The sequence below is a fragment of the Mytilus californianus genome, unplaced genomic scaffold (assembly GCF_021869535.1).
Source record: "Mytilus californianus isolate M0D057914Y unplaced genomic scaffold, xbMytCali1.0.p SCAF_2, whole genome shotgun sequence".
NCBI lineage: Eukaryota > Metazoa > Mollusca > Bivalvia > Mytilida > Mytilidae > Mytilus > Mytilus californianus.
Window position 1 is genome coordinate 30640085 of NW_026262668.1, and position 26273 is coordinate 30666357.

The 26273-nt window shown below is 33.1% G+C and overlaps 2 protein-coding genes across 4 annotated transcripts in view; both read left to right on the forward strand.

The window, feature by feature from the left end:
• The window catches only part of LOC127729670 (3-oxoacyl-[acyl-carrier-protein] reductase FabG-like), a 36492-nt gene extending 27725 nt beyond the window's left edge, over window positions 1-8767 (forward strand). For all 3 annotated transcript variants that reach the window (XM_052237526.1, XM_052237527.1, XM_052237525.1), the window contains exons 3-9: window positions 699-791; window positions 1194-1332; window positions 2123-2163; window positions 3815-3884; window positions 5393-5429; window positions 6894-6957; window positions 8460-8767. In XM_052237526.1, coding sequence (XP_052093486.1) covers window positions 699-791; window positions 1194-1332; window positions 2123-2163; window positions 3815-3884; window positions 5393-5429; window positions 6894-6957; window positions 8460-8618 — 603 coding nt within the window. In that variant the 3' untranslated portion in view covers window positions 8619-8767. The remainder of the gene's footprint in view (window positions 1-698; window positions 792-1193; window positions 1333-2122; window positions 2164-3814; window positions 3885-5392; window positions 5430-6893; window positions 6958-8459) is intronic.
• Window positions 1-25912, forward strand: part of LOC127728939 (uncharacterized) — a 667964-nt gene extending 642052 nt beyond the window's left edge. The window contains exons 2-4 of the mRNA XM_052236518.1: window positions 22701-22840; window positions 24392-24484; window positions 25778-25912. Coding sequence (XP_052092478.1) covers window positions 22701-22840; window positions 24392-24484; window positions 25778-25912 — 368 coding nt within the window. The remainder of the gene's footprint in view (window positions 1-22700; window positions 22841-24391; window positions 24485-25777) is intronic.
• Window positions 25913-26273: the final 361 nt, after the last annotated feature.

A 26273-nucleotide genomic window follows, 5' to 3' on the forward strand; every position in this document is an offset into this window, starting at 1 on the left:
TGCGTACTAGACATCAGCTATACCGAATTGGCACTGTTATCAGCCTGCTTCCCTCTGCCTGTCACACAATCGTATAAAACAAAAAAATCAACAATATCATTATATGAGTATAAATAAATTGAGATCAACCATATTCTGAATATGGTAGCCAATGACCAAACCATATAAACCAGTGTAATTGGTTTTCCAAAACGGTTTTAGTTCGGAATTAACAAATAAGAATATAGCTTATCTTTTGAACTTTTTTCAAACTGGCTACTAAAACAAATAATCTTGATTCATTTCATTAAACAAAGACTGTTTTCACATTTACATGTAGACTTTAGCCAGGAAGTTACCTCTAATTTCCAGAACAGCACATCAGAATGGAACATACAGTTGTTGCCTCCTATTTACTATGTTGTAATGTTATCTATCGGAAGACAGAGGGATAGGAGAGAGAGAAGTGATTTCTATAATAAGAAAATTATGCACAACATTGAACAGTAGTTTCATTAAGAATCCATTGCATTTTTTCTACATCTTATATAAAAAAAAATGAGGTGAAATCATGCATCTTTATATAACAAGTATTTGATCTTATATACCAAACAGGCATTTAGGTTCACGATTGCATTTCTTTTTTTCAAAGAAAGCAACTTGTTGTTTATGTTGGGTTGAACACTTGTTATGTCTTAATATTGATGTCAATTTTCCAGATATTGGTTATTCCTTGCGATGTCACTAATGACGACAATTTGAAGACATTAGTCGATGAAACCGTCAAGAAATTTGGAAGAATCGATGTGTTGGTATGTAACACGTCTATCTCTGTCAAAAACAAAAAAGTACAAATAAATATTTACAACAGTATTCAATATAATGAGTTTTTAGATTAAAAAAGCTTTAATTCAGGTTTTCATACAGTTCTCTGCCAGATCTCAATAACTTACTAAAACTAAATTAAATAAAATAAAAACCAAGTTTAAACAATGATATCAGTGTGACATTGAAATAACATTCTAAAGGAAAAACAAATTAAAAATATATGTATGCTCGGTATCAAATGTTTTCGACTTCAAATACTAAAAATCTCTGAGAGCATCAACATTTGACAACTATTCGAAAATCTGCAATCTATGATGCATAGAAACAGTTGAAGAATATTGACACCAATCATCATCTTGACGTCATCTGTACTCATTTTATATCAGATCAATAATGCAGGAAAAGGAAACATGGGTAATGTAATGGCGACATCAGCAGCTACTCTAGACGATACAATGAACACCAACTTCAAATCGAGTTATAATTTGTCCAGGCTGTGTGTTCCACATCTCATTACAACTCAAGGTGAGTACAGATCACTAACTTTAAATCGAGTTATAATTTGTCTAGGCTGTGTGTTCCACATCTCATTACAACTCAAGGTGAGTACAAATAGCAAATTCTCTAAACCGAAAAAAGCTCTATACGGATTTTTAACGTGAGGGCTGATACATTACGTGTATTATATATTATATAGTCCTCCATTTGGTCTATATGGTTCTCATAAGGCGAACACGCGAAATTGCCGCATCCGCCCAAAAGAAAAAAAGAGACAATAATAACATTTAATGTTTTTAGATAGATTACACCGAGACAGCAGTATGTTTTAAAGCTAATTATTCCAAACTTTTGTTGACTTTCTCCTACTTAATTTGTTTACGTTCATGTATGCCATTTTTGCAAGATTTCACCACTAGACAATTAGTACTATTTAATTTATAGTCGGGTTTTCACAAGCCACAACTCTGAAACTGCAAAATGGCACATAATTATAAGAGTTTCATTTGAAAACAAATAACGTATCACAACCATTGTTAGATTCGAATTTCTTAAAACACACCTGAACGTCACATACGTTATTTATCCACAATTTTCTTTGGAAAATGCCTGTACCAATATATGACAGTTGTTATGCATTTGTTCCGTTGGTTGATAAAGGCTAACAGTATTTATTGACTTCCCCATTTTTAAATTTACCTTGGAGGTCGGTATTTTTGTTGATACTTTTATACGTCATTTACTGGTTTTCTTTTTAGAAAATTAGTAAATATAAAATTATGACTTGTCATTATCTTTTTTTTTTTTTACTTTTTAGGATCCATCGTGAATGTTTCTAGTGTATTAGGACAACGTGCAGTGAGTACATTGATATATACATGTATAGTGTCTATTGAAGCAACTCACACCTAACAATTAACGTAAAAGTAAAAAGGGGCGTGTTCACATTAAAAATAATGCCATTGGGTAAAGTGGTTAATCCATGTTATCGTAACAACACTATCATGAAAATGAAGCAGAGAAAATTTTATACAAATAGTTACAGTCTACTGGAAACCGACAAATTTTCGCTAGAGAAAAATTGGGCGAATGTAAATAGTCGGAAATATGTCAAACTTTGATCTTCTCTAATATAAAAATATACAAAAAAAAAAAAATCCCGCAATCAATCGCCGCAGAGTCGGTTCGAAAGGTCTGTTAAATTATGAAAAAGGGTATTCGAAAATGATTTGGTTAACAGTTCATGAGCATCGACAGGTAAGCATCTCCTGCTATGTAAACACGAACGGCATATGATTTCATGCTCGTATCATGTAGCATTTGACATACAGAGAGGTGAAACATGATGAACGATCGTATAGACATGTGAGATTTATGACATAGTAACAGAAACATGACGTATTCAAAGACCACCAGCGTTCATAGATTTTTGTAACAATCGGTTATTTCATGGAATTATAAGATATCTTGTGTTACTATTATGGTACTCATTCCTTTAGCACGTTTAGTTTTTTCAAAATTATATATTTTTATAATATTATACATGATACATACACGAAAAACACATGACTTCATTATTTTTGTGCTATAAACACAATGTAGAACGCATACCAGTCGACTGGCATAAAACATCTATACGAGCCTCTGGGTCTAAATTAGAAATTAAAAGAAAATTTTAAAAACTCAGTTATCGACCTTTCATCTCAAATTCCAGGGTTCTGCTCCATGTTTGGAATCTACGACAAGATGAATCATAAAGTTTCGATATTTCTCTAAACATTCATGCTTGATGAAATTAAACGTGGAGGTAAATTGGTCCATTAAAGTTGAGAGCCACCCTTACGTGCATGTCGCTGCACTATTTGTATATTTTTCACCTTTTTATAACTCGTTATGTTAATTGAAGAACCTTTGTGAGCAGGCTCACATACCCCACGCCCCACATTGTTACTGAGCAAACGAAATCTCATCAGATTCCTGAGTTCAAAGATTCATAACTCCTACAACGGACTGACGGACAGACAGACGGACGGGACACAATCATTATACCCTATGAACTTTGTTTCGTGGGGTATAATTATCGTGCTTGTTGCAATTTTTCATCATATTTATATTTTCTATTACAATTCTACACAAGAATGTACTTTTATTTGGGCAGTGCAGAAACTTATATTTTTTATTCTATCACAAACAAGTTTTTTTTATAAAAAAATCACCACCTATTTTTGTGCTATTGCCAAATCAGATTATCCGTGCTTTGGTCCATATAGTACAGCATAATTTGGTATTGAAGACAGACCCGTGGAAGTCTCTGTTAAATTCATTTAAAACAATTATTATAGACAAAAGAGTAGGACAATGTATATTTATGAAATAACACTTGAATGTTAACCTCTAGATGTCTTTTTTGTTTTATTGTGTTCGGTTTATGTCTCTTTGACGTATAACTAACTTCTCATTTTATAATAGTGTCACGTGATAGTAGCATTATTTTATTTCTAATTTGCAGGCTCCTAATCTTTCTGCTTATTGTATTGCAAAAGCTGCTTTGGATATGTTCACACGATTGTTAGCCTTAGGTATGCGTTACATTATTTATTCTCCCACTGCAGGTTTTATAAAGTTAAGAAGATTTGGTATAATTGCCAATGAGACAACTCTCCACCAGAGACCAAATGATATAGACGTTAACAACTATAGGTCACCGTACGGCTTGCAACAATGAACAAAACCCATACCGCATAGACAGCTATAAAAGGCCGCGAAATGACAAATGTAAAACAATTCAAATGAGAAAACTAACGGCCTGATTTATGTAGAAAACAATGAACGAAATACAAATATGATATACAGCAACAAACGGCAACCACTGAATAACAGGCTCCTGACTTGGGACAGGCACATACAGAATGTGGCGGGGTTAATCATGTTAGCGGGCGCCCAACCCTCCCCTAAACTGTGAGAGTGGTGTAACAGTACAACATATGAACAAACTATAAAAATCAGTTGAAAAGGGCTTAATCATCAGATTGATATAAAGCTTAAAAACAAGTAACAGAAACACAGACCGGACGTTGCAGGGTATTTATACATCCCAACAACAAAAAAGACACTAAGTGCAGATCTGAGAGTACTTGCAGTTACAGCTATGGTTCAAAGCCAATAACAACTGATAGATTTAAGACTAAATGAAATGAAACCATGTTTAAATGTACATATCATATCATCACTTCAATTTATTGTGCTCGGCATCTCTATCAGGACAATTCAACATAAAAAAGCAAGATCCTGTTATCAAATACAACATTTTACAAAAAAGTGAAGTATCCCTCGAATGACATCATATTCGATTCCCTTAATTGCATATGTGAAACTGAGGTTCAAACTTCCTCAGGCAAAGTTGACCTTAAATGAATTTGGTTATTATGTTTAGGTCCCTTTTGATCATATACCTCTTCGCGTGTTCCGCTACTTATACATCCTTGGCTTTCAAATATTTGGCATTGAGTGTTCCTGATGAAGGCAAATCCAGAAAATTTATAAAGTGTTATTTCATTTATAAATAGACAGTTCTTGATATCTCCCTGTTCGTAATGGTATACGTTACCTATACATTACAGTTCTAATTCAAGCAATTATCTATAAGAAGAAAGATAACTAGGTTTGCCTTGCGTAAAACTTGTATTTTATGAACAACGTATCGGCTACGTATGATTTACATATATATTGCAATGTTGCTCTTGTCTTTAACTCTATTAATAAAGACGTCCACGATATTAGTTATAATACTTTACTTATAAATCAGATCTATGAGTAAATTTATTTTTTGGTAAACGGCGCAGGAGATAATTCAATTATAATCATGTTGCGTCCCCATTTACAAATGTACAAATAGGTTTGATAAATTCGATACTTACGTTGAGTATAAATTGTACAAGTTATGACGACAAAGGTCCTGACATCTATAAGTGCATGTTAAAGCGCGTTATAACTTTTTTATATTATCTTTGTCTTAATGATTCAATTACTTAATCAAATTGATACATTTCAAACAAAAACCTTCTTTAATGTAAAAATGTATTTACAGAACTGGCTCCTCAGAAAGTACGGGTTAACTCAGTCAAGTAAGTATTATATTTCTATCAATCTGACTATTTACCAATTTGAAAATATATATAGAACATGGCATAGTATGAAATGCACAATTATGTATGCTTTATGTAACACAAGAAAGACAGAAATCAGACCCCCTGGTCATAAGGGGGACAAAAGACGATAAGACAAACAACCGACTACCAAATACTACGCAACACAGTACGTTCTTCAAACTCCACCAAAAACCGGCATACCGGATGGATAAGTACCACTGATACTCCCGTCGTTTTTTCTTTTATTATGGAATGCCATAATTTATAGCATATTGATAGAAGTCTCGCGTCTAACATCCTACATTTGCGATTTATGAAGAATCGACATCACAGGTAAAAAATCGGATGGAAAATCGTACCGTGTAAACGCACCTTAAGACGTTATCAAATTCATAATTAATACGTTTGATCCATATCATTTCCATTACCAGAAATACTCTTTTACTATACGCTGATTTCTCACGTCATTTAAACGTTTTATGGGCTAACTGAATCCCTGTATCTTTGAACTGATAAAGTAATTGTGACTGCTTGACATTTTTCATACACTGGTCTTTATTTTCTTATGTACATAATCCAACCCTGCATAATGAAATATATTATTGCATCATTTAAAAAAAACAGTTATCGAAGCAGTCATAAGGAAGTCATTCCCAATAGAATATTCATCCCTTAGCTCAACGTACCAGTTGAAGTAGATTTTATGCCCAACAAACGCACAAATGACGTAAAAAAACCTCACCTCAAACCAAACACTTTGACGGAAAGATAACGATTGGAATCAAGCGTATTGTTGCATGGAAATAGGCTAACCTTATAACAAGACCGAAAGTAAAGTTATAATAAATATACAGAAAGATTTTAAGACAAAGGAATGAGAAGACCATGAACGATTGAAACCACACTTACATTGGAAGGTGAATTACCAACCACAACAAACAGAGTTGATCCAACAATTTACATGTATTTAACTGTGCCAAATATTACAAGAAGCTGGACAATTATTTCAAATTACTAGTACATTTTCTAATTCTGATATCAAAATTAAACTGTTTCTATGTTCAAACAAACATTTTTGTTTTATTCTTATACACATATGTTTCAAAAGATTGTCCAGGGAGAGTTAAAAACCAAAGAAAGAATTTCTCACGACCTCATTCACCATTTTATAATGGTTGCACAGAGTTCCATAAAACAAATACTTGCGAACGCATAATTTACCATAGCATGGACTATTTTTTTTGTGATTTCATGTGAATCATTTTACCAATTATTGCATGCACATGCATCTGGATAACATGGTACCAATAAATTGTGAGTATCCGAATTTAAAAGAAAATACTTGATTATTAATGTTATTGTATGGCCAATATGAAATTCAGCTGTATCAAAACGGTTCCTTTTTATGTAATTTCTATAATAACTCATTTATTTTTGCAGTCCGGGATTTATTATGACATCATTCGCAGATAATGCTGGATGGACAAACGATATGAAAGAAAAGGTAAGTAAAAAAAAAAAACTCTAACTGAAATACAGGGCCGCTTATAATTTTGTACACGGTCACCAGACGTGCGTTCCGTCTACATAAAACTCAGTGAAAAAATCAGTGACACTCGAACAAAAAAAATCTCAAATAAAGTACGAAATTGAAAAGTATTGGGGACCCCAAATTCCGAAAGATTATTCCAAATACAGTTCACGTTATCTTTTCCTCTGGTAGAAAATCCTAAGAATTTCGAAAAATTAAAAGACATGTAAACAGTTCATTTACAAATTAAAACAACTGTTTTACTATGATCAATGTAATTCATCGTAAACCAGGTATACATAATTATATGACTGATAACCCGATAGATTTTTCGAATTACGAATAGAATTACCTATAAAAATAAGAAGATGTGGTATGATTGCCAATGAGACAACTCTCCACAAGAGACCAAATGACACAGAAATTAACAACTATAGGTCACCGTACGGCCTTCAACAACGAGCAAAAACCATACCGCATAGTCAGCTGTAAAACAAATGAACGAAAAACAAAATATGAGACACAGAAACAAAAGACAACCACTGAATTACAGGCTCCTGACTTGGGACAGGCACATACAGAATGTATATGATGGGGATTCATTGGACATCTATTATACACGAGTAATATCGACCAAACAAACAAATTGTTTAATAGTTTTGCACAGTAAACACTCAATTGGTTGCTGGTCAACATTTTAAAAGCAATTGAACTATAAATATTCAGATGAAATAAATAACATTTACGGTACCAATTTAACTTCATAAGATGCGCATCTCGAAGAGATGATAAAACCAAAAGGGACAAAAAGTAAAGCCAAACAAGGACAAAGAACCAGAGCTACGCATGAGTGAGATACATTCCTTTAAATTAAAATTATCTTCAAATTTTAATTAAACAATATCCGTATTTTCATGGTTACTTGATTACTGTAATATCACCTCTTAAAACGGGGTTTGTTGTTAAATCTAGGTGGTCAACACCTTTGTAAAATCACTTGGATAATGGACTGCTAGTCCGGTACAAAGTCCGAAACTGTGGTAACGTCCTCCTTACTACGCTGCGTTGATTTTAGGTTTAGCGAAGCAACGTCACCCCTGTTTCGGAGTTTTGAGTCCGGTAGACCTTGAGAGCATCTTCAGCTCAGAAGTCAGTGATTTGGTACGCACATAGTTTTCGTTTAACTTTCTTTAATTCCCCATTGACAAATTTAGAATTTATTAGGAAACTGATAAAGTTAACCTTTTGTGGAGCTGGCTATTTGTATATCCTTTTGGTCATATAGCTATTTAAGCATTAAGCATTCTTAGCTTTACATGTTTGGGGTTTTAGCGTTCCTCGTGAAGGTAAATCCGCTGTGAACGCACCACATAAGTAAAGTTTCATTTTTTTTTTCAATGTTATTAATGTTTTGCTTACTGTTAAGTGAATTGACTAGTTTCATTGGTTAGCTTTTAAAAAAATTTTATTTTCAGTATCTCGAGCGGTTGAAAGTGATACAACCTCTTGGTGGTGCGGGCAAACCGGAAGACGTCGCCAAGGCAATACGATTTCTGGCATCTGATGAATCATCATTTACTACCGGACATTTGCTATTTGTCGATTCTGGACGACATGGTGCAATTCCATCATAACATTTAATTTTATTTATTAAAAGCATTCACAATTTATGGAATAGAATGTTACTCCTTAACAACATTTATGAAAACAGACTTATGGTCAAAGTAACATTATTTTCATAATGAGGTCTTTTTTAAATAATAAAACAATTATATAAAGATTAGCATCTGTCTTCTTCTCATCAAATGATCCCGTGAATTGAATGGATTAAAGTCGGTGACAGAAATACTAGGCATGTGTACATTCATAATGTCATTCAGTGTGGCAATCTCCGTACAGCGCTCGTTTCCGTTCCGTATACTCAGTACACTACGCGTACACTACAGGGAAAACGGTAGTATTCATTCTTCCATAGGCGACAATACTAAAATTACCACTTTTATAATGAAAACCTGGACAAAACAGTTATGTGTGGTATTAGTACTTTATTATTCTGTTTTAGAAATTGAAGTCAAATAGTATCATGACTATATTCCAACGGAGCTTGTTTATGGTATCCATGCATGCTCACCGTCATTTTACATAAAATTTATGAAAATTTGGAAGTCTTTTCGAATAATTCTCAAGAAGATATTTCAATGGGTTTCAAAATTTATATTGTAAATATACACACTGCAGGTATTCATAAAAAAATTAAAAAAATATATTGTACTTTTATATGGGTGTGACATTTGGGGATATTTTAATACCTTTACTGCGCGTTTAAAAAAGAAACCATATCGGTGAATACAATTTACTCTAGGATATTTTGAGAAAATCTACATATTAAATTCTGCAAGTATATTTTAGGTGTTCATAGAAAAAGTACAAATTTTGCAATTTTGTCTGAATTATGACGTTTTCCACTGCATTATGACATAGTCAAACATGTTTTAGGATATTGGCATCGTTTAGAAAATATTGGTTCCTCATTTCCCTTGTTAAAAGCTGCATATGACTGTTCTAGAAAGCTATTTCAAACAACAAAAAAGCCTGCTTGGTATGGATCAATTAATGTTTTAAAGGGAAAAATGTCAGGTATAGAAAACCATATACCGGCAAAATATTCAACATTTAAATTACACTGTGTTTAGATTGTTAAGGGATACTAACTATACTGCATTATTGGAAAAAAACAGCTAGATATACATAAAGATGGTAAACGACGAACTTATGTAACATTCAAGTGTAGTTTTGGTTTTGAAAATTATTTGTCAATAATGCGACTTTTTGAGCAAAGGAAATGTATTACTAGATTAAGAATATCTGCTCACAAATTGCAAATTGAATCTGGCAGATACCAGGGTACTCTTCGACAAAACCGAATTTGTCTCAGGTGAGGTTGAAGATGAAGTTCTTTTTTTAATTAAATGTGACACCCATTTATTAAAAAGTGAGGAATTGATGCAAAGTATATTAAAATCGTGTCCAAACTTTCAATATTTACATACTTACAACAAATTAATTTGGATAATGAATAATGAAGATCCCAATGTACTATTTGCATTTTATAAATATACAAAAGATACTAATCATTAAAGGCAAACATAATCTGCAATAACTAATTTCAATTTAACTCTTCAATAGGAGTTTGAGCCTGCACTGATCATAAGAAGAATTTTATATTCTGTGGCACCGTTCCTTGATGATCGTTGCTGGTTAGACACAGAATCTATAATCTTAAAATAATATTTTTTTAAATATTCTTTTTTAATTATTTAGGAGTTTGACTCATCTGCATTAAGTACAAGTAGGGACTTCCCTTTAATCATCGACTCTTGTTGCTTACTGCAGATTAGTCATATTATCCTTTATGCAATGTTATTTGCAGTATACCTCATAGTTTAATGTGTGGGTTTTATATACAGATTTCTCCGCACTAACTACTTAAGCCTACTGTCTATTTAATATATAATACAACCTGTTAATGGCACATAATTGTCAGATCACTTGACAAACACAGAAATTTCTGCACTGACAACAGAAAATATAGCTGTAACATTGACACCAAACAATGAAACACAAAATTTACAAAACACGGACACTCGGAAAATCAGTGACCAAATATCAAATCCCCAAGCTAGTAACCCACACTTTAATCAGTCTTTTCTTGAAATGGATGAAAGTGATGTCAGGAATTTCATAGATGGCCAACAAAATAAAAACACCGTGAAAAAAACTGCCTGTGATATGGGTCTGGTTTTTGGTTTCCTACAATTAATTATTGAAAACAGACTTCACCAAATTCAAACCTCAGAATTAGATGTTGTACTGGCAAATTTCTTGTTAACGGTCAGAAAAAAAGGATGGTAATGAAATGAATACGAGCCATCCTGACTGAGAGGAATTGTTGGAAGCATTGATAGAACTTTGAAATATCACAAATATGGACATACAATTATAACAGAGGACAATAATGATACAACATTCAATCTAACCAGGAACGCATTAAAAGCCAAACAAGCAGCTTTAGAAAAGGAAGGAAAAGGAAACACACCAAAGCGTGCTGATCCATTGACTGATGATGAGATAAATCTTTTATTTGAGAAAAATAGTCTTGCCAGCTCCAACCCACAAGCATTATTGAATATAATATGGCTTACCAACTCAATTCATTTTGGGTTACGAGGAGTCACTGAGCATTATACTTAGGTAAGCCTTAAAAAAACGAAAGAACAGAGTTCAAATGTCCCCCGCTTTGCACATATTTTATCTATCCAAGGTTCAAGGACAATAACTAAAAAAGCACTTTTGTTTTGTTCTTTAAAACTTTTTATTAATTTCAATTTTTAAGAGAAATGTAGGCTTCAGAGCAAATGCAATGTGATTTCCATTATAATTTATTTTTCCAAGGGGCATAACTCGTTAAACATATTTGATCAGAACTTATTTTCGAAAGTGTCAAAGACATTGCTGATATAAACCTATGATATATAAGTTTCATAAAATTAATTGAACACATGAGAGCGATAACATTGCAATTTTTCATATAAATCAATATTTTCAAGGGCATAACTCTTTTAAAAATAATTGATCGGCACTGATTTTTGAACTCTTCAAGTACATTGATGATATAAACCTATAATATAAATTTCATGAAAATCTGGCAAGAATTGTACACATTAGAGCGCTCATAAGACAATTTTCCATATAATTAATATTTCCAAGGGGCATAACTCTTTTGAAAATTATTGATTGGCACTGATTTTCAAATTCGTCCAAGACATTGCTAATATAAAGCTATGATTTAAGTTTCATAAAATTCTGGCAAGAATTGTACAAATGAGAGCGCTAACAATGCAATTCTCCATATACTTTATATTTCCAAGGGGCATAACTCTTTTGAAAATAATTGATCGGCACTGATTTTCAAACTCGTCCAAGACATTGCTAATATAAACCTATGATATAAGTTTCATAAAATTCTGGCAAGAATTGTACACGTGAGAGCGCTAACGATGCAATTTTCAATAAAATTAATGTTTCAAAGTGACATAACTCTTTTTAAAATAATTGATCAGCATTGATTTTCAAACTTGTCCAAGACATTGCTGATAAAGACCTATGATATAAGTTTCATAAAAATCTGGCAAGAATTGTACATGTGAGAGCGCTCACAAGACTGGACGGACGGACGCCCGGTATTTCCATGTCCCCCGCAACGGTTACGCGGGGGACAGCAAGCCAAAAAAATATGTGTGTTAACAAATTAGATATTTCACTGGCAGTATTTTTAACAGTAATCGCTGAACCATTTAACTACTTCTTTTAGGCAAAAAAGGATCAATTCCCAACTTGCAGCCATTCTTCCCGCCAAGAGTTGTCTTTCCATGTACGTAGTCGGTGTACACTTGGAACAAAAACAGACATTTTTTTTCCTCCAATCAAAAACATAAATTAGAGTATTCTGAAGGAAATCGGAAAACGCCCCACTATTTGGCGTCATATTACAATTTGTATATAATATTTGGCACCTCTATGAAATTATTCGAGGTTTAATTTCTGATATATTTTGAAATTGTTTAAATTTTCTGTTGACAAATAAATCTTACAACGAATTTCAGTTTGTCACTCGGATCACTCGATCTTTATATTTAGGCAGCGGAGGAAAGTTGTGACGTCTTCAATTGTCCGGCACACCTACTATAAAGGGAAATAACTCTAACAAAAACATCTAAATTACGGATGCATCCCGTTCGCCATAAAGCGGGAATTATGAGTTATTAACTACATGTATATTGTACAATTTATTTTTAAAGAAAAAAAGAAGAAATGTCCACATACGTGTATCTACATTGTACCCTACAAAGTTCACAGATGTAATTGTGAACACACACATACTTTTTTGCCATAAAAAAAATTTCAGTGATGGAAATGAATCAAAAATAACTAATAACAAAGAAAACTGATCTAATTCATTTTTAACACCATAAATCATTTTTACAAATGTCTGAAAATGTATTTTTATCCAACTCTTTATATTCAATGTAAACATCAATATTAAAAGGGTTGCCAACAAATTCTGCATACATTAGAACTTGTTTGTTGCATCAATAATATTCTGCCCACACTTCACTTGAATTTCATGTGTAATATGTACATGTACGTCATATGTATATCAATCCATAATGCACTCTTCAGTTCATTTTAAATACATTTCACATTTCTTCGGTTATCCGTTCGCATGCTATAGGTTATCTGATTACATCCAAATATAAACATATATTTCAAATTTCAAATTGAGCATTCACAACATAATCAGTTGCTTATTACACAAACACAAAACACTTATATGAATCGAATAATGCAATGAGATCCACAAACACACATTTTCCTTCCTCTTCATATTCATTCACATGTAGCTGAAAACTCTTGTCAGACTGTATTCACCGCATTAATTGTTAATCAGGATACGCTTATCAGTACCAACCTGCAAAACAAACATGTCAGATATAATTTCAATAAATTGTATATATATAATGTTAAGTATTTTTCAAGATATTAAAATGTTTTTTTTTTTCAGATGGGGAGATATCACTGAACATAGATCATCTGATGGGACAAGATATTTCCAGTTGAATGAACGACAAACTAAAACACGTATAGGGGGTAATATTGCTGATGTTTGCGAAGTAGCACCAAACATGTATGAATATCCAGGGGACAGAAATCCTTTAGATTTTTATGACCTATATGGATCAAAGCGACCTTCAGACTTTAGTGCATCAGAAAGTCCCTTTTATATTGCGCCCAGGACAATACCCCTAGATGATCCTAGATGACAAAAATTATCTGAGAAGTGGTAGATCAAACAGAAAGTTGGGGAAAGAAAAATTTATAATATAATGAAAATTATGAAAGAAAAGGGTGATTTAAACAAAGACAAAAGACTAACAAATCACAGTGCCAGAAAATAACTGGTGCAGAAGCTGCGCAAAAATGACATACAAAATACAGACATCATGCAGATTTCTGGTCATAAAAGTGTGACATCTGTGAATAATTACAGGGCGAAGATAAACACAGGAAAAGTTCAAATATTTTGAGTAACCCATCCGAGTCTCATGCGATGACGTCTGGAAATGTAAATGTAGCTGACCGAGCACAGGTTTATCCTACTTCTACAACCTCTACCTTACCTGATTTACATGTTCCGTCTGTAAATGTTCCAGTCTCCGATCCACAACCCGCTTTCTGCTCACAGTCAAACATGAACAGCAGGATTAACTCCATTTTTTACGGCGCCAATCTTCAAGTTCAAAACTTGAATGTGTACATATGTAACACACAAAATCAACCATGCAACAATGTCAATAATCAGTGATTGTCACGGTCAGTTCGAAATTCTGAAGCATAGCACAAATCATACACTTTTGTCTTAAATCGGACATTATTTTTCTTATTTCTTTTTACTGTTGAAATTAGTTGTTAGTTCTTATGTTATAATAAATAATTATTAACTTTGAGCGATGTATTGAAATGAAGTTGCCAAGAAAAAAATGAATAAACCACGTGGGCGCAAGTGAAACGAAGTCGGGGTACTGTCTAATGACCCTTAACAGGACTTTGTATTTATTAGAGAGCAACCCAACAACCTTTCCTTTAGTCTAAATCTAGGGTAGGGTTCGGCCTATGCTTTCGCTCTAGGACTTCAATTATAGTTATGCCCGTCTTTAGAATATTTTAAAGTTTTATTAGGTATATAAATTACAGGTTTATGCCACCAGTTTATAAATGGTTTAAACCTGTGTTTTCAAGAACTATATATCTGATGGTTATTATACCCAGATATCCAGTCACAAGTAGCTTCTAGAATCTTTCTCTAACAGTTGATAAAGAGTGACTAATCTGCTCTTATGACCAATCAGATGCTAATCTGTGACCTTGACCGCAGTCATACTTTCATAGTATCGGACTGTATTTACCAACATTTACGTCACAAGACAGAACAGGAGCTGGCGGTGTACCAATAAAAGGTTTTCGAGGATATTCAATGAATTTGCAGTATAAATCACAAATTCGATCAATTGTTCTGGTAGAAGTTCAGTATATTATTTGTCTCATCGATTCCATACCACAAGCATCAAGCTGCATCTCGGATGGAATATCTCTCAGTATATTTAATTCTTACTCAAATATGAAAAACAATCCCAATCTATCTCTATAGTAAGTCTCAGAGTAAAGCTACTCCATGTAAACAAGTTTGGGGTTAAACAATGAATAAAGGTGGGACAGACCGACGGACGAAATGTAACAATCCGACCTGATAATAGTGGTAGTTTCCAGCACAAGACAACAAACGTAAAGTCAGACTTTTCGAAAACAAGTTCTCAATTTCAAGGCCAGTAAATTAACAGGAATACCAAATATTCAAATAATAAGAACCAGTGTGTAAATCAATGAAGGAAAGTTGAAACAAAATAAGACTCGTTCTGTCCTGAAAATGCTTTTACACAAACGGTCTGTAGTCAGGAAATACTGAAACACATGCTCAATGGGAATGGCTGATGTCTAAGTTATTTCCTATACAAAGGGGAGTAACAAGAATTAATTTTTAATTGTCACAAAACTTAACTCAGGCCAGGGACAAGGCGTTTATCTATAATAAAATAATTCAGTAAAGTACAACTTTTATTGAACAACACACAACTGTTATTATACAATATAATTCAGCGGCGTCTCAAAGTGCATTTATGATTTTTTTTATTCCCAATGTTCTCTTATTCAGTGGTCTCTATTTCTTAGACCACAAAAGTAAATGTTTTTACAACTGTAATTTTGTCTAAAGACTCACTCTGCCATTCTGTCCAGAGTCTGCACTTAAAACTCGCTTGTTAACATTTTAATACTTTAAATTTCTTTCTTTAAGTTCAAGTCATAGATTTGAGACACGTACAGAAATGTCAACAAATAATGACCCCGCACTTTAATCATTTCACAAGCAATCTATAAATAATTTTAACCTAAACAACGGACAAGCTGAACAGTTAATCGAATATCGATACTCGCAAACTGACAACTTTTATTCAGTTCAAGAACTTTTCGAAAACTCAGCTCACAATTTAACTCATTTAACCCGCGAACCGCTTTCTAAATAAACTACGTCTCAATACGTAAATATTCAAAATTTCCGCTTAGATATTCAATGCAAACCTTGACCAAATCTAGCCAGTTCTAGTCAACCAAAATATACATCAAATGGGAGGGGGAATTCTTACCTAGAAAACGTCGAAATACACATTTGCTTCAATACCCTAAATACAGCACAAACATAGCGCGAGATTCCTCGCCGAGACCACTTCAAAAAAAATCGCGCACATGATGGAAAGTTCCCTCTTTACCTATACGTCTACACACCTGAGAATCTGAGCTGGGAATGATTTCCAGAAGACAAACACTGCACGAGCTAAATTTCCCCGAGAACTTAATCGAGCTCTCTGATTGCTTGAGATCGGAAAAATAGTTTGAATGCTAATGCCAGGTTTGTTACGTCACTAAAATTTAATGAATGAAAAATTCGGAAAGTACTGAAATAATAATAATCAATCTTTCTGAGAAAACAATTAAAAATCACTAATAATGAAATATATAAATGAACCAAATAAAGTGACTCACAAACGTTACAGTATTACTGTTGACCATGCGAGATTCTTTTCGCCGTACCGGTCATCAGCTGATTGTGTGATTTTTTTTTAATATTATTACGCGGGCCTCAAAGGTGAAATATACAAAAACTAATATATTTTAAATCGATAATAAATGCAATAAATGTAAGTTTTTCTGTCTTTCAAAGCAAAAACAATGTACAAAATTAATTGCAAGATACAGACAATAACTGTTTAGTGTCTTTAAATATCAGCTGTACTTGTACTCGGCTCGAAACAGGAGTAATCGCTCGCTGAAGCTCGCATTACACCTGTTTCTTAGTCTCGTACAAATACCGCTGATATTAATATTAGACCTTTTCAACAACTCTCGACACTGACTAATGACACCTACAATTTACAGGTGAAATAGAGGGGTCGTATCAAAGATTAAAACCATTCAGGTATTTCTATTAATAACAGCTGTATTTGTACGAGGCTATAAGAATCAGGTGTAATACGAGCTTCAGCGAGCTATTACTCCTGTTTCGAGCCGAGCTGAAATAGAGGGTCGTATCAAATCTATTTATAAACCATTTCACAATTTCACTTGTGCGGTCAATGGTATAATCCTTTTTTTATCGGTAGAATTTTTAGTTTCAAGTTACAATATTATGCTGCGGCCTTACATTTAATCTCTTTCCTTTTGTCGGGGCCGTTCAGATTTTACTGCTTGCATTTTGTTGATGATTCCACGACAGTATTGAAGATCACACGTTAAATCTGAATGTCTGTTTTATGTGTTGCATTGTGTGATTTTATGCTTTATTGGTGCCGTGTCCATTATCAGTTCTTTTTCTCAATATTGTAAAAGTCTATTTTGTGCTTTTAGAACTAAATAAGTATAACAAAATTATAAATTGGACAAATATCTAAACGATCTGTAAAAACTGTCACTGAATACAGATATTATTAGAACATAACATTGGTGAATTAAAAAAACTACGAAGTATAAAGTACATTATGGAGGCATCCGAGGCCCAAAATTTTATACTTTGTAATGACATGTGCCGCGCTTGTCAATAGACGTAAAAAAATGTTTGATTAAACATTTACTACATAATTATTAGTTTTTCTTTTTCCCAATTTAACATAGTATTGATTGATTGTTGGTTGCTTAACGTCCAGTGGCAAATATTTCATGCATGTTCAGGGCGAGAACAAATTAACAATACATACAATAGGTAGGTTATTTAATAGAGACCGTCTGGGAAGAAGGCCGGGGAAATTTGGACTGCAACTGGTAAATGAAGGTATATTGGTATGTCATTTACTTACAAATGCGACAAAGTCTACATTCAGCATATTTACTGAAAAAAGCAAGAATACACAAAATATGAGAAAATCAAAACCATGGTTTGATAGCGAATGTAATAAAGCTAGGAAAAAGTTTCGGTCTAGTAGACGAAAACTTAAGCGTATAATCATACTGACGTCACAGTGAATGAAACAAAGAAACTAGAAAAGAGTTATAAAAGTAACAATAGTGGATAAGAGTATTGGTAAACATAGAAAGAAAATTCGAAATAAGATAGACAACTTGAAATCGATTAACCCGAAAGAATACTGGATGATATTGAACGGTGGTAGAAGGGGAAGCAATCCATGTGTACCTATATTAATATTTTGTTTGATTATTTTAAGAATTTAAATTTAGGAAATTCTGAAGATGATGAGATTGTTTTAGAAAATCAGAACAATGTAGAAAATTTAAATGTTATATTAAACTCGCCTATTACAGAAGAGGAAATTGAAAAATCTTTGAGAAAATTGAAAAACAATAAATCATCGGGTGATGATATGATTGTAAATGAATATTTGAAACACTCATTTTGTGTTATGTCACAGGTGTTTGTGAAACTTTTTAATATCATATTTGACAGTGGAATAATTCCTGATGTTTGGCTGTCTGGAAATATAATACCCTTGTATAAGAATAAAGGAGTCAAACAAGATCCTAGCAATTTTAGACCTATAACAGTTATAAGCTGCTTTTGGAAATTATTGACTTCTATTTTGAATTCACAATTGAATAAATTTTCTGACGATTTTTGTTTATTATGTCAAAATCAAGCTGGTTTCAGAGAAGGTTATTCAACTACAGATAACTTATTTGTTATTTACATGCTTATTAGTATCATGAAAAATAAGAAAAAGAAATTATTCTGTGCATTCGTTGATTTTGTTAAAGCCTTTGATACTGTTTGGAGAAAGGGTCTTTGGCATACATTACTTGTAAATGGTATTAACGGTAAAATTTATAAGGTAATTTTTAATATGTACACTGGTATTAAATCTCGTGTTCTATATAAAGGTGAAATGTCAGAATACTTTTCATGCAATATTGGTGTAAGACAGGGTGAAAATATGTCTCCATTTTTATTCTCATTATTTTTGAACGATCTTCGGCAGTATATTGAAGAAAGAAATATGTGGGATTTAAATTGTATTACTGATGAAATAGAGGATGAGTTTGATATCTACTTAAAACTTTTTGTGTTATTGTACGCAGATGATACAGTGTTATTTTCTGATAATGCATTTGATCTGCAGTTGCATTTAGATATATTCCATGATTATTGCAGTACCTGGAAATTGAAAGTAAACACTAATAAAACTAAGATCATAATTTTTTCTGGTGGTAGATTACCCAATAATATCAATTTTATATATGATGGTAATTGGAGATAGTTAACGAATTGACTTACCTTGAGTTGAATTTTTCAAGAACAGGTAGCTTTATGAGTGCTACGAAAATTTAAGTTCGAAAAGCAAATAAAGCAATGTACGGAGTATTGAAAAAGGGGAGGTTGCACAACTTGTCAGTGAAATCTCAATATAATCTTTTTGATAAAGTTGTGAAGCCAATCCTACTATATGGATGTGAGATTTGGGGTTTCAGTAATACTGATATTATAGAAAGATTGCATTTGAAATTTTGTAAATTACCATTAAATCTTAAGAAGTCAACACCTAATTTTATGATTTATGGTGAACTTGGTATTTATCCCTTATCTTTATATATACAGCTGCGTATGGTTAATTTTTGGTCAAAAATTGTAAATGGGGATGATAACAGGATTGCTAAAATAATATACAGATACATGTTCTGGAAGAATTCCCAAAACCAACTTAGGTCAGATTGGTTGAAATACGTTAAAGATACATTAGATAGCTGTGGATATAGCAATATATGGTTGTCACAAGGAAATTTTAATTCTAAATGGTTTGGTATTAGTTTAAAACAAAAGTTATTTGATCAGTTTCAACAGAAATGGAGAGCAGATATTGACTGTGCATCAAAAGGTTTAGCTTACAAATTATTTAAACATAATTTTGATTATGAAGAATATCGATCTGAATATTTTGAATGATAAAGATAGAATAACATATTTTAGATTAAGAACGGGAAACCACAAGTTACCCATCGAAACTGGTAGATGGAATAAAATTGAACGTAACTATAGATATTGTAATTTGTGTCAATGTAACGAGATTGGTGATGAATTTCATTACATTTTGCAGTGTAGTTCTTTGGCAAATTTTCGAGCACAATATCTGGATACTTTTTTCTTGCACAGAATTAAAATACTAAAGTTTGGAAAACTATTTCAGTTAAAATACAAAAGTAGTTTAAAAAAGCTGTGCAAACTTATCAGGGTTATAACTTTTCAAGTGAGTCTTCCTGGTTAATCACCACTCTTCGTCACTACTGTTTATTTTATTTAGATTCTTTTTATCTCATCTTGTCGTGTGTGTTTATGTTATAACTTTTGATGAACTTCTTTGCACCATTATAACTATAAGGTTCTTAAGAAATAAAGAATCTTGGTAAAGGACAGAAATTTAGCCTTGCAACAGGCCACCTGCGGAGCCCTCAAACTGTTATTGCAAGGGTTCTTAAAACGTGCAAAGAGCGTGACACTCTCTTTACACGAGGCATCGGATTTAACGTCCTCATTCTGACCGGACATGGCTGCAACTTTAATATCCCGCACAGCCAAACGGACAAGAGTTGTACTGCCGGTTGGAAGAAGACCTAGTAACCATATTTCTATTCCCCAGTCACCCTTGGGCGATGAAGCTAGAATCTCAACTTCTAGAATGATTAGAAAGAATATTAAAGACATCCCTTTTATTCATATTCCATTTAAAAATGAAAGCATAGTTAAATCAACAAATGCAGTACAACCAAAACAAGAAAAATATCGTTGTGGTATAAATAAATATAGGCAAACATTTTTTTTTGCAATTCAGTTACAGACTATGCAATCAATAAAACTTTTGAGACGACCACTCACATCTTACCTGTCGTAGTCGTTGTCATCTGTAGGTGTAGACAATTGTTAAAAAGGTATAATTAAAGATTGTCTATATACGTGTAACTTACCGTGGCGTCTTTACAGGACAAGGTCACCATAATAACAGGTAAAGATATCTTTTTTTTTCAGCAAACTTTCCAAAATACATGTATATGTTCACGAAAAAGGCTTAGCATATTATGGGTTTTTGTCGGTCTAACATCAAAACCTTTTGATTTTCTAGGGGATGACAGGAACTTTGATAAAAAAAAGTCCCCAGTTCTTTGTTATTTCGAACATTTTGTGAGGATGGCAGATATTTGATATACTCTGTTTACTTTTAAAGTGCCAATCTGCCTAAAAATCAGGCAGATGTGGAAACATGACAAACAAAAACTCACTCCAGTTTACATTAATTTATTTTCAAATTGTATAATGGTTTACTTTTCCTGTTCTGGTAATTCAAGATATAATTTGGTTGAAATGCACTACAAATTAAAAATTAAGGGGAGATAACTCCATAATTTGCTATTATTCTAACCAAAAGTTATCTAGAGATTTCTCGAATTACCAGACACGCAGAAACAAAAGACCTACCATTTCTTACTCAGGATGAGGGTAACTTCAAAATAGGATGGTTAGGTTGGTGGGTTTTTTTCGGCCATGTTTTGAAATTTTCTAAATTGCCTGATTCTTACAAAGACTGGCACTCATATATATAATTAAATTTACAAGGTTTAACACTCATGGCGATTAAGAGCTTGACATATTGAATGGAAACATGTTGTTGAAACTGAATGTTGAACTTTTAACAGACAACTTTTCATTATTTGTGCTGTTGGGTTTCTGTCTAAATAATATAGATCCGACAAATGTTTATAAAGACCCAACGAAACGCCACGAGTGCATATAGTTTTACTAACGTCTATAAATATACATAGCAAGGGTTCGAATCCCGCTGAGGGAAAAACAAAAATTTCCTAACGCAAATTTGAAGATCTAACATAGTTGGGCTAAATTTGAGACGAATTATAAGTTTCCGCATGCTAACTTGAGTAACCCTCAACCAAATCATTTGAAAGGAAAATGCTGTTAGGGACCAGTAAACATAGATTCAGTTATATTTTATCGATTTCACTTTTAATTAATAAAGATATCATTACGTGATTATTTCTGTATTGGCCTTGTTATTGGTCCTCGGCCAGCTGTATTGGTCTTGTTATTGGTCCTCGGCCAGCTGTATTGGCCTTGTTATTGGTCCTCGACCAGCTGTATTGGCCTTGTTATTGGTCCTCGGCCAGCTGTATTGGCTTGAGGCGAAGCTGCAGGCCAATACAGCAAACCTCGAACCAATAACAAGGCCAATACAAAAATAATCACATAATAATATCATAATATATATAATGATGTATACTCTAAAAAAATGCCATAAAATATAGGGTAATTACCATTTGTTACAAACTTCTAATCTCACATTTGCATGTTGTTCTTTTAAACGGTGATATTCAATATTGATACATTTCGTCCAATACGGAAAAAATCAATATTGGCCGAGTTATTCTGTATTGGCCGAGTTGACACTTTTGTATTGCAAAGGCAGTTTTCATCATATTAATTCCAATAACAGAGTAGTTAATTAATAAAATATATAAATGATATGTTTTTACTTCAGGTGCAAGTTCGGGTATTGGAGAATCAACTGCATTACTGTTTGCTGAGAGCAAAGCAAAGGTAGTTCTAGCAGCTAGAAATGTCGAGAATCTTGAGATAGTAGCATCCTTGTGTAAGTCTAAAGGATTATCGAAAAATGATGTAAGTTTATTAATCAAGCAAAGCCTACAATAGTTTTCAGTACAAGTAATTCGTCAAGTTTAAATTTGTTGTTGTTTGCTTACAAATTGAACGTCCAGTCGCAAATATTTAATCCATATTCGGGATGAGAACAAATGAAATAAAAAATTATAAATCATGCCAGCCTGTAAGATCTTTAAAGTGGGCCAACCGTAATGAAATATAGAATGTCAATGGGAAAAAGGAAATGTTGGATATATAGGCATACATTTTGCGTTGTAAGAGGCCACCGATGTACCCCTACACGATTTGTTGCTATCATTATCCAACGTACAGGGAACGTTGCACTCTCTTTTCATGAGACATTATTTATATTTGATCATTACGCTTCTAAATAGTTCTTGTCTAAATATTTAAACTTGAGTTTTACTTATGTTCCAGATTTAGTGTAAACATATTTTATTTGCTACATTTAAGCAAAATGGAATAGAAACAATTAAACAATACTTATGATATCTTCTCAATAATACAATGGATTTTAAGTCCCCACTCCAACAAGGCGTGGCTGTGTATTTATACATCCTATGCAGACAAACGAACTTCTCTTACCATAGGTCTCACTGTCGGACAGAAGTTCCTTTGACCTAAGTTATTACTATACTATACTTTTAAACGTTTTGTGCATTTTTGTGCGTTAACGAACCATTACAACAGCTCTTCTATGGGTATGCAGGAGACCTGTTGCAGTGCAAAATATCCCATCTCAATATTCTCTCTTTCTCAATGCAAGGTAAAACCTGCCTTTCATCCCGGTCGACCTCCTTTTCAAAACCAGCCTATTGAATGTATTCTTAATTTGCTCTTGTCAAGAGAATGCATGATTGCCACTTCAGGTTAAGCAAACAAATATACAAGGTCATAGAATGTACCTCTGGAATAGGGCACATTTTCCAGCTTAAAAATAAGTGAATAGGTGGGGAAAACTATCAGAAATATATGATAAGGTCAATAAAGTTCCAATTATTAGTTAATTCTTCTTCGTCTGTCATTTTTCTTGGTGTTAGCGACTGTGTTTTTATCCACAAATTTCCCCTCTTTTAACATTTTGGTATTCCACTGTTCAAACACACCACACGAAATCCAACCAATACAGGAAAAGGTTACATTTTCCCTACGCAATAATTATGTGAAAAGGTATACATTTTTAAAATCTAAATCATATGAAAAGGGTGGGGTAACAGAACCCGAGCGGCACCCCCAATAAATTAAGTATTGAAGTGGTCCCCCCGAGATGTATACAAAAGGCATTATTGGTATAGTAATGAGCGCAAAAAAGAGAAGTCGCTAATGAGTATTCGAAAAGATGAAATGAAAGATTTTATAATTCTATTTTATTTTTAATCAAAATGTGTTTGATTAAGCATGAATTTTATATTGGACAAGATAAATAACCAACACATATCGTAATAGTTTGTTTAGTTTAAAAATAATTTATTGTTCATGAACTATATACACGCAGTTGTTTATGTTGCGTTGAACACTTATGTCTCAATATTGATGTCAATTTTCCAGATATTGGTTATTCCTTGCGACGTCACTAATGACGACAATTTGAAGACATTAGTCGATGAGACCGTAAAGAAATTTGGAAGAATTGATGTTCTGGTATGTAACAAGTGTATTGCTGATCAAAAACAAAAATGTACTAATAAATATTTACAACAGTATTCTGACAATATAATGATATATTTTGTTTTTTTTTAAGTTTAAAACCAAGTTCTCCTACAGTTTACTGTCAGATCTCAATAACTGGAATTGAGGACAAGGGGCACTTGAGGTCATTTGTTGTGTTATGTGTTTGATATTTTGTTTTATTTTGATGTAAATGTAAATGTCATCATTATATTGTTGTTTATACAGATAATTAATATGCCTTTGACCCTCTTATGGGTGTAATTTGTGCTTAATAAAGTTAATTTAATAACTTATTTAAACTAAATAAAAACCAAGTTAAAACAATGATATTACATTGAAAAAAAAATTTAACAGGAAAACAAATTAATAATGTCAGATACCGTTTACACTTCACATTACATATCCTTCCATCTGGTATACCGGTATACTAAAGTATGTTCGATATCAAATTGTTTTGACGTTAAATACTACATTTGTCTGAAGATATCGCCAGCCCAGTAGCAAGTACTTCGGTACAATGAAAATACGGATATTGTTTGATTGGAATTTGTCATGTCTAGATTTGGCTATACTGTAGGCGCTTTTGGGGTTGATAAGCTCTTCATTAATTATACAGCACGCAACAAAGGTTGCGTGGGGTATAATGTTTTTGACCCGTCAGCCCGTCAGTCTGTCAGACCGTTCGTTTGTCCGTCCGTCCGTCAGTCCTGTTGGTGTCATTGCAACTCCTCTATAACCACACATCAAGAAACTTTGTAGATATTAAGGACATACTATGTAAATGTGCATATCGACAGGACGTTATGATTCAATTTTTTTTCTAAGAGTTATGTACCTTTGAACTTAGAATTTATAAGAATTTTGAATATACTACTGCAACATTTTGTCATCACAACTCCTCGGAAACCACTCAAGAGAATTTCATGAAACTTTGTAGTCAATGAGGACATACTATGTATATGTACATACCCACAAGAATATCAGTTGTATATTGTAGGAGTTATGAGTCTTTGAACTTAGGAATCTGGTGAGATTTTTGTTCGCCAGTAACAATGTAAGGGCGTGGGGTATGTGAGCGTGCTCCCAAAGGTTCTTTCAATTATTTTGGCCTCGAGCACCGAAATGCGCATCTGATGCAGTAAAATTGGTACCGGTAAAGTTATTGAGAACTATTTTTAAATTTGCAATCTTTGATACATAGTGACAGTTTAAAAATTGACACAAATCATGATCATGACGTCATCTGTTTTCATTTTTTATCAGATCAATAATGCAGGTAAAGGAAATATGGGTAATGTAACGGCGACATCAGCAGCTACTCTAGACGATACAATGAACACCAACTTCAAATTGAGTTATAATTTGTCCAGGCTTTGTGTTCCACATCTTATTAATTAAACTCAAGGTGAGTACAGATCACTAACTTTAAATCGAGTTATAATTTGACTAGGCATTCTGATCCACATCTTATTAAAACTCAAGGTGAGTACAAAAAAGCAAACTCTCTAAACCGAAAACGTATATGAATTTTGCACATGAGGGCTGGTACATAGTTATATAGTTATATTTTTAGTCCGTATTGTATAAGGGAAAAACACGAAATTGCCGCATCCACCCAAAGTAAAACGCACATAATAATATTTGATATTTTGAATATAAACGATCAGACATCAGTTTGTTTCAAAATAAATTGTGGATCCTTCTGCTAATTTTATACATACGTTCATTATCATGTCACTTTTGCAAGATTTCACCTAGA